The following is a 14763-nucleotide window of genomic DNA, read 5'->3' on the forward strand; positions in this document are numbered from 1 at the left end:
TCATGTCACCGAAGGAGAGAGGGGAATGTGGAACATTTATACTGTCAGAATATGTTATCGGTAGACATCAGGGATCCTATTGGGAGAAGTGAGGAATTTGGGGCTGAGGTCAGATAAAGTGAGGAAGAAGAGATATCACTAAAGTTCTGCCGAGCAATAAAGATGTCATGTTTAGAGGAAAGGAGGATACTTCCCCAAAATTGGGGTATATTATATATATATATACACAGTGCCTTGCAAAAGTATTCGGCCCCCTTGAACTTTGCGACCTTTTGCCACATTTCAGGCTTCAAACATAAAGATATAAAACTGTATTTTTTTGTGAAGAATCAACAACAAGTGGGGCACAATTATTAAGTGGAACGACATTTATTGGATATTTCAAACTTTTTTAACAAATCAAAAACTGAAAAATTGGGCGTGCAAAATTATTCAGCCCCATTAAGTTAATACTTTGTAGCGCCACCTTTTGCTGCGATTACAGCTGTAATACACTGTGTATATATATATGCGCTGGTGGAACCATGTCTTTGTCATATGCAGCTGTATAACCCAGTGTGTGAATAAACTTGGTTTGAGCTTTACTTATTATCTGAGTTTTTACTCTAAGAACCTAACAATACCACGAGACTGAAATAAGAAGCACCTGAACCTTCATCTGTATGAAACACAATCCTTCCCATTCATGAAATGCAAGCAAAAGTATGTTGTCCTTAATGCATATATCATAACTGCCGAGGCACATTTTATACACGTTATTTATAAATGCATTGTGTCTGATATGCAGCTATAGAACAGCTGGAAGCCAATTGGTTTGTGAGCCACTTCATTGCAACAGACACGTTCGGTACAACAGGCACACTGTGAAGTCCTACCGAATTGGCTACCTGCTTCCAGAGCCCCCATGGGGTTGTAACACCTCAATTGGCACTGAGTCAGTCACTGAAGCATCTGCTACAGAAAAGACTAAAAGGACACATTATAATGATGCAAGTCGCTTAAACTGGGACAGCAAACTTGAAAGTTTCTTGAATAAAAGTCGGTAATATGACTTGAGATATTTCAGCTCATCCTAATTGCTATTATCGTTCTTGAAAAAGCTAGATGCATATTATAAACATGAAGAAACATTGCCATTTTAAAAAGTTTCAATTTTTTTTTTTTAAAGTTTTTAATTGCGTACAATTTCTCATTGATACATAGACAGAAGAGAACGTTGCTGATCGGATGAAATGGATGAGCCCATATTTAGACTTCTCTGCCCATAGCGAGGAGTGAGCAGGTGCGTGAGGGAGGGAATGAGGAAGGAAACATTCATCTACACCAATCCGCTCCAGAGTAGTCAGGCCCACAATCACTTCAGCCAGATGTTCTTATCGCCGATATCTGCGTTATAACCGTCAGCATACTTCTTTCCCAGGAGCTTTTGGAGAGAAAAGAAACGTTTGTGAATTGAATTATATGGAGAGAAGTGACAGGGGAAATAGCCTATTAGGCATCCTAACACTGGGCTGTATTACCTGGAATAGTTGGCAAAATATATCGCAAGAAACAGACAGGTTGGCTAAAATTAAACAACTTAAAATGGATACTTCAGGATTTTGGCAATGAGGCCCTTTATCCACTTCCCCAGAGTCAGATAAACTTGTGGATACCATTTTTTTGTCTCCATGTTCAGTATGAAGGAAGTTAGAGGTAGTTTCGCGAGCCAACGCTAACTAGCATTAGTTAACGCTAGTTAGCATTAGTTAACGCTAGTTAGCAATGTCCTTCAAACCACAGGCAAATACATAAAAATGGTGTCCATGAGTTCATCTAACTCTGGGAAAGCAGATAAAGGGCCTCATTGCCAAAATCCCAAAGTATCCCTTTAATACTGAGCATGGAATTAAATCAATTGGGTCATAGTTGACATGTTCTGAAACCCTCTGAAGAAGGGGGAAAGTCATAGCATACACTTTACAAAACAAATCATTAAAACTAAGCCAAAGCAAGGGGTTTCAATAATCATAAGTCCAAAATCAGTTGTGGGAATTGTTTGGGTAAGAAGAGACAAGTGAGATTCCACAGGACACTTGGGCATGTTTAAGAGTTCTATGATTTAAGGAGCCGGGCCTACTTATTCCCTTAAGCTTTGAAGAACTAGCCACTCAAGACTCATCTATCCCTTGGACATGGGATGATAGTAAAGACTAATGGTAAAACAAAGTGTTGTGTCGCATTGCAATTCATCACCCCAGAGACTTGGATAACAGCACGGTAGGAATTACTGCTAATGTGATAAGTTACTGCATTGGTTACTGCATCAATTACTGCTAATGTGATAAGTTACTGCATTAGTTACTGCATCAATTACTGCTAATGTGATAAGTTACTGCATTAGTTACTCCATCAGTTACTGCTAATGTGATAAGTTACTGCATTAGTTACTCCATCAGTTACTGCTAATGTGATAAGTTACTGCATTAGTTACTGCTAATGTGATACAGCCACGCCGCTCTCTGTCACCCGGGCCACGCTACACCATTAGTCTTGTGAGTACGAGTAAAAAATAAAAATAAATAAAAAAAGTGTCTAGTGTTAACAGAGTCCTACATGGCTTCTCTTATCCAGTACTGTTATCAGACGGCCAAAGAAGCTAAAAAAAAGACATTTATTTACAGCTTCAAATACAATTGAAGATTGGAGAAGTTGTGTTTGATTGCAAATATCAATATTGGAGAGGCATTCAAGTTTTATTTTGTTTACTTTGGGTTCTTGGCATCTGCGGTTCAACTTTTTTACCTGCCGAAACCTAAATGAATCCCCAGACAAGCCCCTATCAATTCCTAGTTTTGTCAAACACAGTACATGCTCTATTGCAGAATCCTACCCTGCACTTCAGCAGAAGTGAACTTTGTCAACATAACATAAGTACGGAGGAGAAAATATAGACAACCTAAGCTCGCCATAGTTCATATTACCCCATGCTTATCCTCCCACTTGTTCTAGTATGATAATGCACACCATACAAAACGTCAGCCCAAAAGACCCTGTAGCACATTATATACCCCTACTTTACAGCAGCAGCCAGACAACTCATCTCCAGTCAATAAACTTTAAAGGTCAGAACAGAATGTTTTCCTGCAACAATGATACCAATGACTATTAGATACATGAGAATATTCCACATCTGGCATCTCTATCATTCTATACATTTCAGTTTATGATGGAGGAAAAAACATTGTGGACGGACACAAGCCAGAAGAGAGGGAGAAGGAAAATACTACACAAAAAAAAAACTAAAATAAAAAGGGTGACAAGGAGTAGTGTTAAGGCCCAAAGCTCATTATCCAACACGGTTAAGGCCCAAACCTCATTATCCAGCACGGTTAAGACCCAAAGCTCATTATCCAACACGGTTAAGACCCAAACCTCATTATCCAGCACGGTTAAGGCCCAAACCTCATTATCCAACACGGTTAAGACCCAAACCTCATTATCCAACACGGTTAAGACCCAAACCTCATTATCCAGCACGGTTAAGACCCAAACCTCATTATCCAGCACGGTTAAGGCCCAAACCTCATTATCCAACACGGTTAAGACCCAAACCTCATTATCCAGCACGGTTAAGACCCAAACCTCATTATCCAGCACGGTTAAGGCCCAAACCTCATTATCCAGCACGGTTAAGACCCAAACCTCATTATCCAGCACGGTTAAGACCCAAACCTCATTATCCAGCACGGTTAAGGCCCAAACCTCATTATCCAACACGGTTAAGACCCAAACCTCATTATCCAGCACGGTTAAGGCCCAATCGCATTATCCAGCACGGCTAAGACCCAAACCTCATTATCCAGCACGGCTAAGGCCCAAACCTCATTATCCAGCACGGTTAAGACCCAAACCTCATTATCCAGCACGGTTAAGACCCAATCGCATTATCCAGCACGGCTAAGACCCAAACCTCATTATCCAGCACGGCTAAGGCCCAAACCTCATTATCCAGCACGGCTAAGACCCAAACCTCATTATCCAGCACGGCGGTTAAGGCCCAAACCTAAGGCCCAAACCTCATTATCCAGCACGGTTAAGGCCCAAACCTCATTATCCAGCACGGCTAAGGCCCAAACCTCATTATCCAGCACGGTTAAGGCCCAAACCTCATTATCCAGCACGGTTAAGACCCAAACCTCATTATCCAGCACGGTTAAGACCCAAACCTCATTATCCAGCACGGTTAAGGCCCAAACCTCATTATCCAGCACGGTTAAGACCCAATCGCATTATCCAGCACGGTTAAGACCCAAACCTCATTATCCAGCACGGTTAAGGCCCAAACCTCATTATCCAGCACGGTTAAGGCCCAACCTCATTATCCAGCACGGTTAAGGCCCAAACCTCATTATCCAGCACGGTTAAGGCCCAAACCTCATTATCCAGCACGGTTAAGGCCCAAACCTCATTATCCAGCACGGTTAAGGCCCAAACCTCATTATCCAGCACGGCTAAGGCCCAAACCTCATTATCCAGCACGGCTAAGGCCCAAACCTCATTATCCAGCACGGCTAAGGCCCAAACCTCATTATCCAGCACGGCTAAGGCCCAAACCTCATTATCCAGCACGGCTAAGGCCCAAACCTCATTATCCAGCACGGCTAAGGCCCAAACCTCATTATCCAGCACGGCTAAGGCCCAAACCTCATTATCCAGCACGGCTAAGGCCCAAACCTCATTATCCAGCACGGCTAAGGCCCAAACCTCATTATCCAGCACGGCTAAGGCCCAAACCTCATTATCCAGCACGTTAAGGCCCAAACCTCATTATCCAGCACGGTTAAGGTCCAACCTCATTATCCAGCACGGTTAAGGTCCAACCTCATTATCCAGCACGGTTAAGGCCCAATCTCATTATCCAGCACGGTTAAGGTCCAATCTCATTATTCTCCACTTCTCTCGTAGTGTAGATATATCAGGTGATCTAGCACCACAAGGTCATAAGAGGGGCGGAAGGTAGCCTAGTGGTTAGAGCGTTGGGTCAGTAACCAAAATGTTGCTGGATCGAATCCACGTAAAATTCTGTCGTTCTGCGCCTGAACAAGGCAGTTAACCCACTGTTCCCAGGTAGGACCTCATTATTAATAAGAATGTGTTCTTAACGGACTAGCTGAATTAAATAAAGGTTAAAAAAAATGAGAGAAGTGGTCTGGTTATATCAGGTCATCGTATATCATAAGATAAGTAGAGTGCTTTTCTCCCTTACCGATTTGAAGGCATAGTAGCCTGCGTCATACTCGTGAGCGCCGATGGTGACCTCAGGGAGGAAGTTGGGTACAAGGGTCAGGTCTGCCACCCTCATCTTGTCTTCCACCCTGGGGAGAGAGAGGCAGGAAAACAGCAGGCTGATGAGAAGGCCTATAGAGCTCCAAAATATACTATATAGGCCTACCCATGTTCTAAATGTGACAGGAATGTAGCGACAACACTTAGTTTCAGGGCTACACATCTAGGGAACAAATGAAGTGGATCTACTTACAGCATTCTCATGTAGTGTAATGTGACGTCATCCTGTTCTACCCAAGGTCCTTTCTCGAACTTCAAGTCCTCAATGTCTTCTGCAATCTGTATATGAGATACATTATTTTTGTTTAAGTCTATTTTGACAATAGGATTTTGTGAGGGATTGGATAGGCCTATAAAATAAAATAAACAGTATGTTTGTGTTCTCATATCTCCAATAGGGATGCAACGATTCATGTCGGTCCCATTTTATAGGTTTAAGATATGAGTGCATCAGTCTGTGTAAACGCAAACTGATCCAAATATAGCATGCATTGTTCAGAAAAATCGATTCAAATGTTATGCATCGCAAAAAATATTTTTAAATGCTCAAATTACCTTCTCTCTACCTTCGGAAATTTCCTCATATTTTGTGACAACGGTGTCCTCTCCTTCAGTGTTAAACTAAGCATGTAATTATTTTGGCAGCCATTGATCTACAAGTCATTTTCCATGCCGAACAACCCCAGGCAATATTTGTATCATAGTCAATCTGTACGCAGCTTCGTGTGCACTGACCAATGAGAGGTAAGCCTATTCCTGATCTGGCACATCTGCAGGTCACCTTCAGCATTCAAATGTAGGCAAAATGGCTTGCGCAATATTAGGCTTTATTCTTTGAGTGACAACCAATGTAATAAGGCTGGGAATTGCCAGGGTCCTCAACGATACAATATTATTGCCATACTTCGGTGCCGATGCAATATTGTGGTGAAGCTGTGGGACAGCTTTGTAAGGAATGACGTCACTAAATCATGAACTAATTGCTTGCATCTGAGTGCCTGTCCTGCAAGATGGTGATTTCAGAGCATAAGTAGTAGAGGACAAAAAGCAAAACATTGTCGCCCCCCCTAACTGATAGTGTTAGATGCCCAGTGTCCCTTATGGCTCAGGTGACTACACACACCATACACAGATCCAGCTCAGAGAAGCCCCAGCTCATGAGCTCAATCAGAAGCAGATTTGAACTCAGAATGGAAAAATGAATGTGTCAATGCAACAAATGTTCGTGCATCGAATTGTATCGATTAATTCCTCTAAAATCAAACCAAATCTTTTCAAACTAAAACGTATCGTTCCTGTATCGTATCAGAGCCCATGTATCTATTACTGAACTAAAATATAAAAGCAACATGTAAAGTGTTGGTTCCATGTTTCATGAGCTGAAATAAGAGATCCCATAAATGTTCCATACACACAAAAAGCTTATTTCTCTCAAATTTTGTGCACAAATTTGTTTTACATCCCCGTTAGTGAGCATTTAGCCTTTGCCAAGATAATCCATCCACCTGACAGGTATGGCATATTAAGGAGCTGATTAATCTTATGGCTTAGATCCCGCTAACGGGATCGATATGATGATCATTACACGGCATGATCCAACTGCCCTCAACCGTAGACCACGTGTAACCACGCCAGCCCAGGACCTCCACCCCAGTGGGTGAGGCATGGCTCCCCAGTGGGTGGGCATGGCTCCCCAGTGGGTGGGACTATGCCTTTTCAGGTCCACCCATGGCTGCGTCCCTGCCCAGTAATGTGAAATCCATAGATTAGGGCCTAATGAATTTATTTAAATTGCCTGATTTCCTTACATGAGCTGTAACTCAGTAAACTCGTTGAAATTGTTGCATTCAGATATTTCTGTTCAGTATAGATACACATCAAGTCATCTTGACAAGGGAAAGATGGCGATCCCTGGCCTCTAGTCACACATTTTCTTACCCTCTCGATGTCTTGTGCCTGCGTTGCATCATAAGCAAGCAATTCTGCATTCTCACTGAAATACAGAAAAACTATCTCAAAAAAAGGTTAAACGTCAAACAGCATGATGAGCCATCCATGGGGTCATCGCAGAGGTATCGAGCATAGTATTCCCTTCAATAGACAGCTTTGTAGTCCACCAACCTTATTTTGGGAAGGTAGGTCTTCTTGTATGCGTCCTCAATGCTCTTCAGATAGGGTAGGGGCACATCCTGAGGGTAAGACAGGATAGATGAATAAAGACAGGAACAACACACATCCTCATTGCTCTTCAGATAGGGTAGGGGCACATCAATGATGAATAAAGACAGGAACAACACACGTCTTCAGATAGGGTAGGGGCACATCCTGAGGGTAAGACAGGATAGATGAATAAAGACAGGAACAACACACGTCCTCAATGCTCTTCAGATAGGGTAGGGGCACATCCTGAGGGTAAGACAGGATAGATGAATAAAGACAGGAACAACACACATCCTCATTGCTCTTCAGATAGGGTAGGGGCACATCCTGAGGGTAAGACAGGATAGATGAATAAAGACAGGAACAACACACATTAGTAAATAGGCTATTTGAAAAGTTTAAATAACTACACCACATTTAACACAATTCACTGGCTTAGTGCAAGTGCCTTAAATGGATTGAAGTTAACAAGTGGAACACCCAAAGTGGTCAACAAGCCGAAGAACGGTTTGGAACGGCTGTTGAAACACATTCTCACCTTCAATGATCTGATTTGTAGAGCAGAAAGGTAATGAGGCCTAACTTGAGAATACTCTTGGCACACGCTATCAAATGGTTCAGTGGGAACGGATACAGATCTATGCCAAGGACAACCCTCGTATTCTTATCCAGGCTTCAGTTTGATTTCATTCCTGTATTGACCACTATTAAGCTTAAACCCTAAAACACAGTGCAGCTTTTGGGCATATAGCCTGAACAAGACATTAGGTTATTTAACATGCATCCGAAACATTGAATAGCATAAGTTCATACGCAGCATACATTTGCTTTTTTAACAGCTTTAAAACTGATGGCTGAACTAGGGGTCAACCGATTAATCGTCATGGTCGATTAATTATGGCCGATTTTATAACAAAATCTGTAATCTGCCTTTTTGGACGACGATTATGGCCGATTATATTGCACTCCATGAGGAGACTGTGTGGCAGGCTGACCACCTCTTACACGAGTGCAGCGTCAAAAAGACCTTGTGGCTGCAAGGTGCCAAGGTAAGTATCTAGCTAGCTTTAAACTTATCTTCACATAATCACTAGTTAACTACACATGGTTGATGATATAACTAGGTTAACTAGCTTGTCCTGCATTGCATATAATCAATGCGGTGCCTGTTAATTTATCATCTAATCACAGCCTACTTCAACTTCGCCAATCGGGTGATGATTTAACAAAAGCACATTCGCGAAAAAAGCACATTCGTTGCACAAATGTACCGAACCATAAACATCCATGCCTTTCTTAAAATCAATACACAGAAGTATATATTATTTAACCTTCATATTTAGTTCAAATAAATGCATGTTAGCAGGCAATATTAACTAGGGAAATTGTGTCACTTCTCTTGCGTTCAGTGCGAGCAGAGTCAGGGTATATGCAACAGTTAGTGCCACCTGGCTTGTTGCGAACTGTGTTTCTTCCTAACAAAGACCGGAATTAATTTGCCAGAATTGTACATAATTATGAGATAGCATTGAAGGTTGTGAAATGTAACAGCAATATTTAGACTTAGGGTTGTCACCAGTTCACCAAAATACGTAATGGTTCCATATTTCACTGAAAGAATAAACATTTTGTTTTTGAAATAATAGTTACCGGATTTTACCATATTAATGACCAAAGGCTCGTATTTCTGTTTGTTTATTATAATAAAGTCTATGATTTGATATTTGATAGAGCAGTCTGAGCGGTGGTAGGTAACAGCAGGCTCGTAAGCATTCATTCAAACAGCACTTTACTGTGTTTGCGAGCAGCTTTTAGCAATGCTTGAAGCACAGCGCTGTTTATGACTTCAAGCCTATCAACTAAGTGCCTATAAGAACATCCAATAGTCAAAGGTAAATTAAATACAAATGGAGAAAAAAGAGAAATGGTCGACATGTCATAATTCCTATAATAACTACAAAGTAAACGTGGGAATATTGAAGAACTGGGAATATTGAACCACCAGCTTTCATATGTTCTCATGTTCTGAGCAAGGAACTTAAACGTTGGCTTTGTACATGGCACATACTGCACTTTTACTTTCTTCTCCAACACTGTGTTTTTGCATTATTTAAACCAAACATGAACATGTTTCATTATTTATTTAAGACTAAATAGATTGTATGTACTATATTAAGTTAAAATAAAAGGGTTCATTGTTCATTCAGTATTGTTGCAATTGTTATTATAAATATATATTTAAAAAAAATCGGCATCAGCTTTTTTTGGTCCTCCAAGAAATCGGCATCGGTATTGAAAAATCATAATTGGTCGACTGCTAGCCTGAACATGTGATGTTGTTGGGGCTTTAAACTAAAAGCATTTTAAGCTTGTCTCAAAGTCTCTACAGCAGTTGTGATCTATTTCAGAAACAGAAAAAGACTATGCTCAGCCTGTCACAAACAGAGAATGATGTTCTTAATTTGAATTTGTAATTTGCCAAATGCCTCTGGTAATCAGTCACAATTACAGAAATGAGTTGTGGCTTTCCAGCCTGCGCTGCCTATTTAGCACCTCTCACACTTGGCAGGCAGGCAGGCGGGCGGGCAGGCGGTCGAGCCTCACAAAGCCTGGTAGTTATTAGCATTGAGGCCCTAGCAATAATCCCCTCTTTAAAGATAATCACGGAGGGTTGGAGGAATCTGGTGCAAATCAAGTTACATATGGAGTCTTAGAGTAGTGTTAACGACAAGTCATCAGTACTTAAAACCTAGGCTATTTTCAACTCGCCTGATTTGAGTCATACTTTAGATCAGTTTTCCAAAGTTGTGGGTCTCTGATTGGACTGAAGTGTAAATCAATATATGAAAAACTTGTAGCAGTGCCAGTGATTCACACAATTTACAATACTTTTTGGACAGGTCTCAAAATTGGTTAAATAAACAGTCACATTCCACAGGTTCTACATAACGGATGGTCTTTCACAGACAGACTATATGTCAAGAAGAGGTTAGTATGGCTGATATTTTTTCTCACTACCTTGCCTGATGCCTTCAGCTTCTTCTGCACTTCTTCTGCTGGCATGTCCACATAGATGACCAAGTGGGGGGGAAGGAACTCACAGATGCTGATACCTTTGATTTCATTGTAGTGGTCAACACCTGCATTACAGAACATACAAGATACATCGACCTCAGCAATGTAAATTGCCCCCATGTTATTTATGGTGACATACAGCAAAAAGCTTCTTCACCCCGTTTATTTATTGAAAACACTAATGACCTTTCAATATCATGGCATTGTCAAGTTGGTGTTAAACCAGATCCGATTCATAACAATTCAAAAAGACTATTCAGATCTGTTCCACCCTTGTTATAGGGATTTCAGTACTTACACTGCTTTCTGATGTAACCCTGTTTGAACATGGCCTCCACAAACACCATGTCACTGTAGGGGGAGCGTTCTAAGACCACACCTTGGCCTGGAGCGAGAGAAAGTTCATGGCAAGAACATGAATAGAATAATGTTTGTTTAAGATCTAAATGCAAACAGACATTTAGAATAGCACTAGGCATTCATTTAACTACAGAAACACTTAAGGTCAAGAGCTAAATGTCTGTTGTTTTTCCCCAATAGCCTAACACAATCTTGCTGTAATTTTTTTGTGTGATATGTGAGCGCATTCCTTAGCCAACCAGCCATACCTGTGGTGAGCAGGTGTTCCATGGCGTCTGACCACTGCAGGAGCCTCATGAGGTACATCCATGCCTGCAGCCGGTAGGAGTTCCCGTCAGCAGCCTTGGGGTCTCCGTAGAACTTCTCCAGGCTGCAGTTACCATTAAAGGCGGTTGGCAGAGGTGCCTTCTCCGCTGTCATCTTGTCCAAGTAGTGCGTGTCAGGCTCGGGCATGTACAGCATCCCTACAGACATCAGGCAACGTGTTAATGTTGTCAATCTACAATGGGGGCGGGGGGGGGTCATTGTGCCCTTCTGTTTTGTCCCAGCAGGTAGGAAAGGGATTAAAAATAGAAAAATGTTGGTACTACCAGAGAATACCAAAACTACGCCACATTGATATGCGCTTCAAATGAGTCATAAAAATGCAGATGATTGGCGTTATCAACTTCTAACCTAACAACTTATAAAGCCTAATAAACATGTAGTTTCGACATCAATAACTGCATTGACAACAGCCTGATCATTACCCAGCTTTTCAGCCAGATTCTGGGCCAGTGCCCCCTTTCCTGAGGCCAGGTTGCCATCAATGGAGATTATCTTGCTGTTCTCCTTGAACCTTGGAGTTGTCCTCTCGCCCAGTGCATATGCCCACCAACCGTACCGCAGGTTCCTTACTGAGCTTGTGTGAATACCAGCCTAAAATACAGAATATGTTTATCAATTAACAGTAGTTCACAAATCAAATATTGAAATGTACTCAGTGTCAATAGAATGAGCATGTGAATGTCATGCTTCTGTCCTGTCCTGACTAAGATCAACCAGTAATGGCTGGTCCACCAGGCAACCTTCTGAGCTCATCTAGTAAACATTAGCTAATTAATTTAGCTAGCTAGACATCTTGTTTGAGTTAAATGAAGCTAGCTGTTAATTATTTACAATACATTATTGCAGAATAGTTGCTGACAGACGCAAAACACTGCAAAAATCTGTTAGCATTAGGATTGTTGTTCTGGTGTCCTTGTACCAAAGCTTGTGAACTTGATGCCCTTCGTTGCGCGAGAGAGCATTTTGGCAATTCGTTTTACAACCTTACCGTCCGAATAGTTGTCCCTATTTTGAACACGGCTATCCCCGAGGGGAGGACCAACTGGAGCACCCGTACCGCCATGGTTATTTTCCACCAGAACCACAAATCGTCTCCCAAATCGCTCTATTTGATAGTCCTTCGAGGAGCGACAATAACGCGTCGGGAGTTTTTTGTTGTTGCCCGTAGTCGCTTAATATTGACGTCATCAATAGTGTGCAATTGAATTGCCTGAAAGAAAAAGAGGAATTTCAAATGTTCAATATGATCTACCTACTGTCTCGTTTAGAAGAGTTACAGGGTGTGTTAATAGGTGGTATCCCGTCCTCCCCGGCCGTTGGCATGGTGCAGAAGCAGATAGGATCAAAGTAGTGGAATGGTGTAGTCTGTATTGGGTTTTTAATGAACGTAGGTGGCAGCTGAGAAGTATGGGTGTATGATATCTTTCCGCAGAAGTGTTATAAGACGTTTTTGAGATGTTTTTCTTTTGATGAAATAGTGTTTGTTATATAGGTGTAGGGTTGGTTGGTTGGTGCAATTTCTTATTTTTGTATCACAAATGTAACGTGATCGAACACACTACCAGTAGGTGGTGGCATGCACAAACAAAACGTGCAAACACCATGATACCAAAGAAGAAGAAGCTACTGTCTCTTTTCTAACTTAAACTTTTTTTACAGTAAATGTTTTAATACAGCAAGTTGCACGCAAATGCTCTAACACTAAATCCCTTATGACGGTTACATGAAAAAGAGAGTTGGAACAGGAGAGAAAACATTAACAGTGTATGCCCCTCTGTGGTCTAGGTTCTAGAACAAAGTACATGCCCAGATTGTAGTAGATTAACTTGGGAGACCACTCTAAACAATGTAATTTGCATTACATCAGTGGGACAAGAGATAGTAACAACATATGGCCGTAAGACTTGTTTATTGTAAATGCTTCAACTTTGCTGACCGTAAGAAACAGAAAGGGATGTGGTATTTGTTATTCCAAAAATTGGAGTAGTTGACATTGGAATAACGGTTCATTCATCAATATAAATTCAGAAGAACATTTAATTTTTTTATGAAAACCATGCACTCGGTCCTCATCACTGCAGCTTGTGTATCATCTCCTCTTTGGCGATGAGATGTGTGGTTTTGTTGACCAGGGACATGAGGGAGTTCAGTTTGTGGGACCAGTCGTTGAGGAGGTCGTTGGGGTCCTTTGGCCTCTGGTAGTTGATGATGCCGGCTAGCCTGTCCACCTTGGCGCAGATGGTCTTGTTCACCACCAGGTTGGAGAGGAACTCCTCAGACTCGTCAATGGAGAGGTCCAGGAGGCCAGCCATCCTCTTCATTGTGATTATTGTGTAATATTTGGCCATAATTCTTATATTGGGCTCCACCACTCTATTCTTGAGGTCCTTCCACCTCTTCTCGTCCTCCTCTGAGCAGTTGAATACGTCGGTGGCCGGGCTTTCGGGGGAGCCCTCCCTCAGCTCCTCCCCATAATCCTCCACCAGGGAGGCCCAACGCATTAGCTCCATGGTGGTGAACTGCTTCAGGAGGTCCTTGTATTTGGGTATTTCTTCCAATTTCTTGTCTTCGTTGATTCTGTGCACCAGGTCTGACTGCTCGTTGTCGTAGAGAGCCAGTATCACATACAGAACAACACTTTTCAGGGCCTGTTGCCATTTGGAGCTATCCTCCAGAATGCAGGGGGTATCATAGATGGCACAGTAGTGTTTGCAGATGGACAAGGTGGATCCCTCGTGCTGGTCTACTTGGATCATCAGATTGTAATACTTCAGCTTAGACTCCTCGGTGCCATCCTCTGTAAAGAACTTGGTGTTGATCTTCTTGCTGATGATCTGGGAGCGGATGTAGTCCTTGACAGCGATGCACAGTCTCATTCGCTCCAGGATGAACTCCACCTTCTCTTTCTTCTCCACGGAGCCGTATGTCTCCACCTGCAGCTCTTGGAGGATGGCTGCGGCCTCTTTGACTTTGCCATGCTGCTCCTTGATGTTTGCCAATGTTTTTGTCAGCCTGGCTCGCTCAATCTCCACATAGATCTTTCCAGCGGTCACTGTGCGTAGTGTGTCAATGAGTCTCAGCTTAACGGTCAGGTCGGTCACGTTATCTACATACTTGTAACATTATTGCACCATCTTAGCAACAGCCCCTTTGAGCTGACTCCTCCTTTTAGAGAGCAGCATGACGTTTTGATTCAGGGCATCCATGTCTTTCGCTTCATAGCACATCTGCACAACGGCCAACAGGATTCTGGAGGTTGACACCATGTCAGAAGCCGTTCTTGTTTGCATCTCCAGCGACAAGAGGCTTTCAACGGCCTCCTGCAGCCTACCTTCTTTTGCCATTTTGGCACACTCCGGTAGACGTGTATCTACAGTTGAACTGTAGTCAATCTCCATCTTCACAAGCTTGCCATCTGATCTTTCTGATCGCTCCACCTCTGCTGACATGTTTTCCGACATCGTAAGTTGAATACTACGGCGAATAGACAAGTGAAATGTCTGCTAAGTGCTA

At 42.2% G+C, this 14763-nt stretch overlaps 2 protein-coding genes across 2 annotated transcripts; both read right to left on the minus strand.

Annotated features, from left to right (window-relative positions):
* Nucleotides 1–350: 350 nt before the first annotated feature.
* On the minus strand, nucleotides 351–12433 carry LOC135547662 (NADH dehydrogenase [ubiquinone] 1 alpha subcomplex subunit 10, mitochondrial-like). The gene is made up of 10 exons (XM_064976852.1): nucleotides 12239–12433; nucleotides 11673–11841; nucleotides 11172–11387; nucleotides 10862–10948; nucleotides 10507–10628; nucleotides 7450–7517; nucleotides 7267–7321; nucleotides 5522–5607; nucleotides 5249–5357; nucleotides 351–1423 (listed from the first exon to the last, which is right to left on the minus strand). The coding sequence occupies exons 1-10, from the start codon at nucleotides 12311–12313 to the stop codon at nucleotides 1355–1357; spliced, it is 1056 nt and encodes a 351-aa protein (XP_064832924.1). The 5' UTR covers nucleotides 12314–12433; the 3' UTR covers nucleotides 351–1354.
* A 465-nt stretch (nucleotides 12434–12898) lies between these two features.
* On the minus strand, nucleotides 12899–14763 carry LOC135547663 (26S proteasome non-ATPase regulatory subunit 12-like). Its single transcript, XM_064976853.1, has one exon. The coding sequence runs from the start codon at nucleotides 14124–14126 to the stop codon at nucleotides 13323–13325; it is 804 nt and encodes a 267-aa protein (XP_064832925.1). The 5' UTR covers nucleotides 14127–14763; the 3' UTR covers nucleotides 12899–13322.

The sequence above is a fragment of the Oncorhynchus masou genome, chromosome 10 (assembly GCF_036934945.1).
Source record: "Oncorhynchus masou masou isolate Uvic2021 chromosome 10, UVic_Omas_1.1, whole genome shotgun sequence".
In the NCBI taxonomy this organism is placed as follows: Eukaryota; Metazoa; Chordata; class Actinopteri; order Salmoniformes; family Salmonidae; genus Oncorhynchus; species Oncorhynchus masou.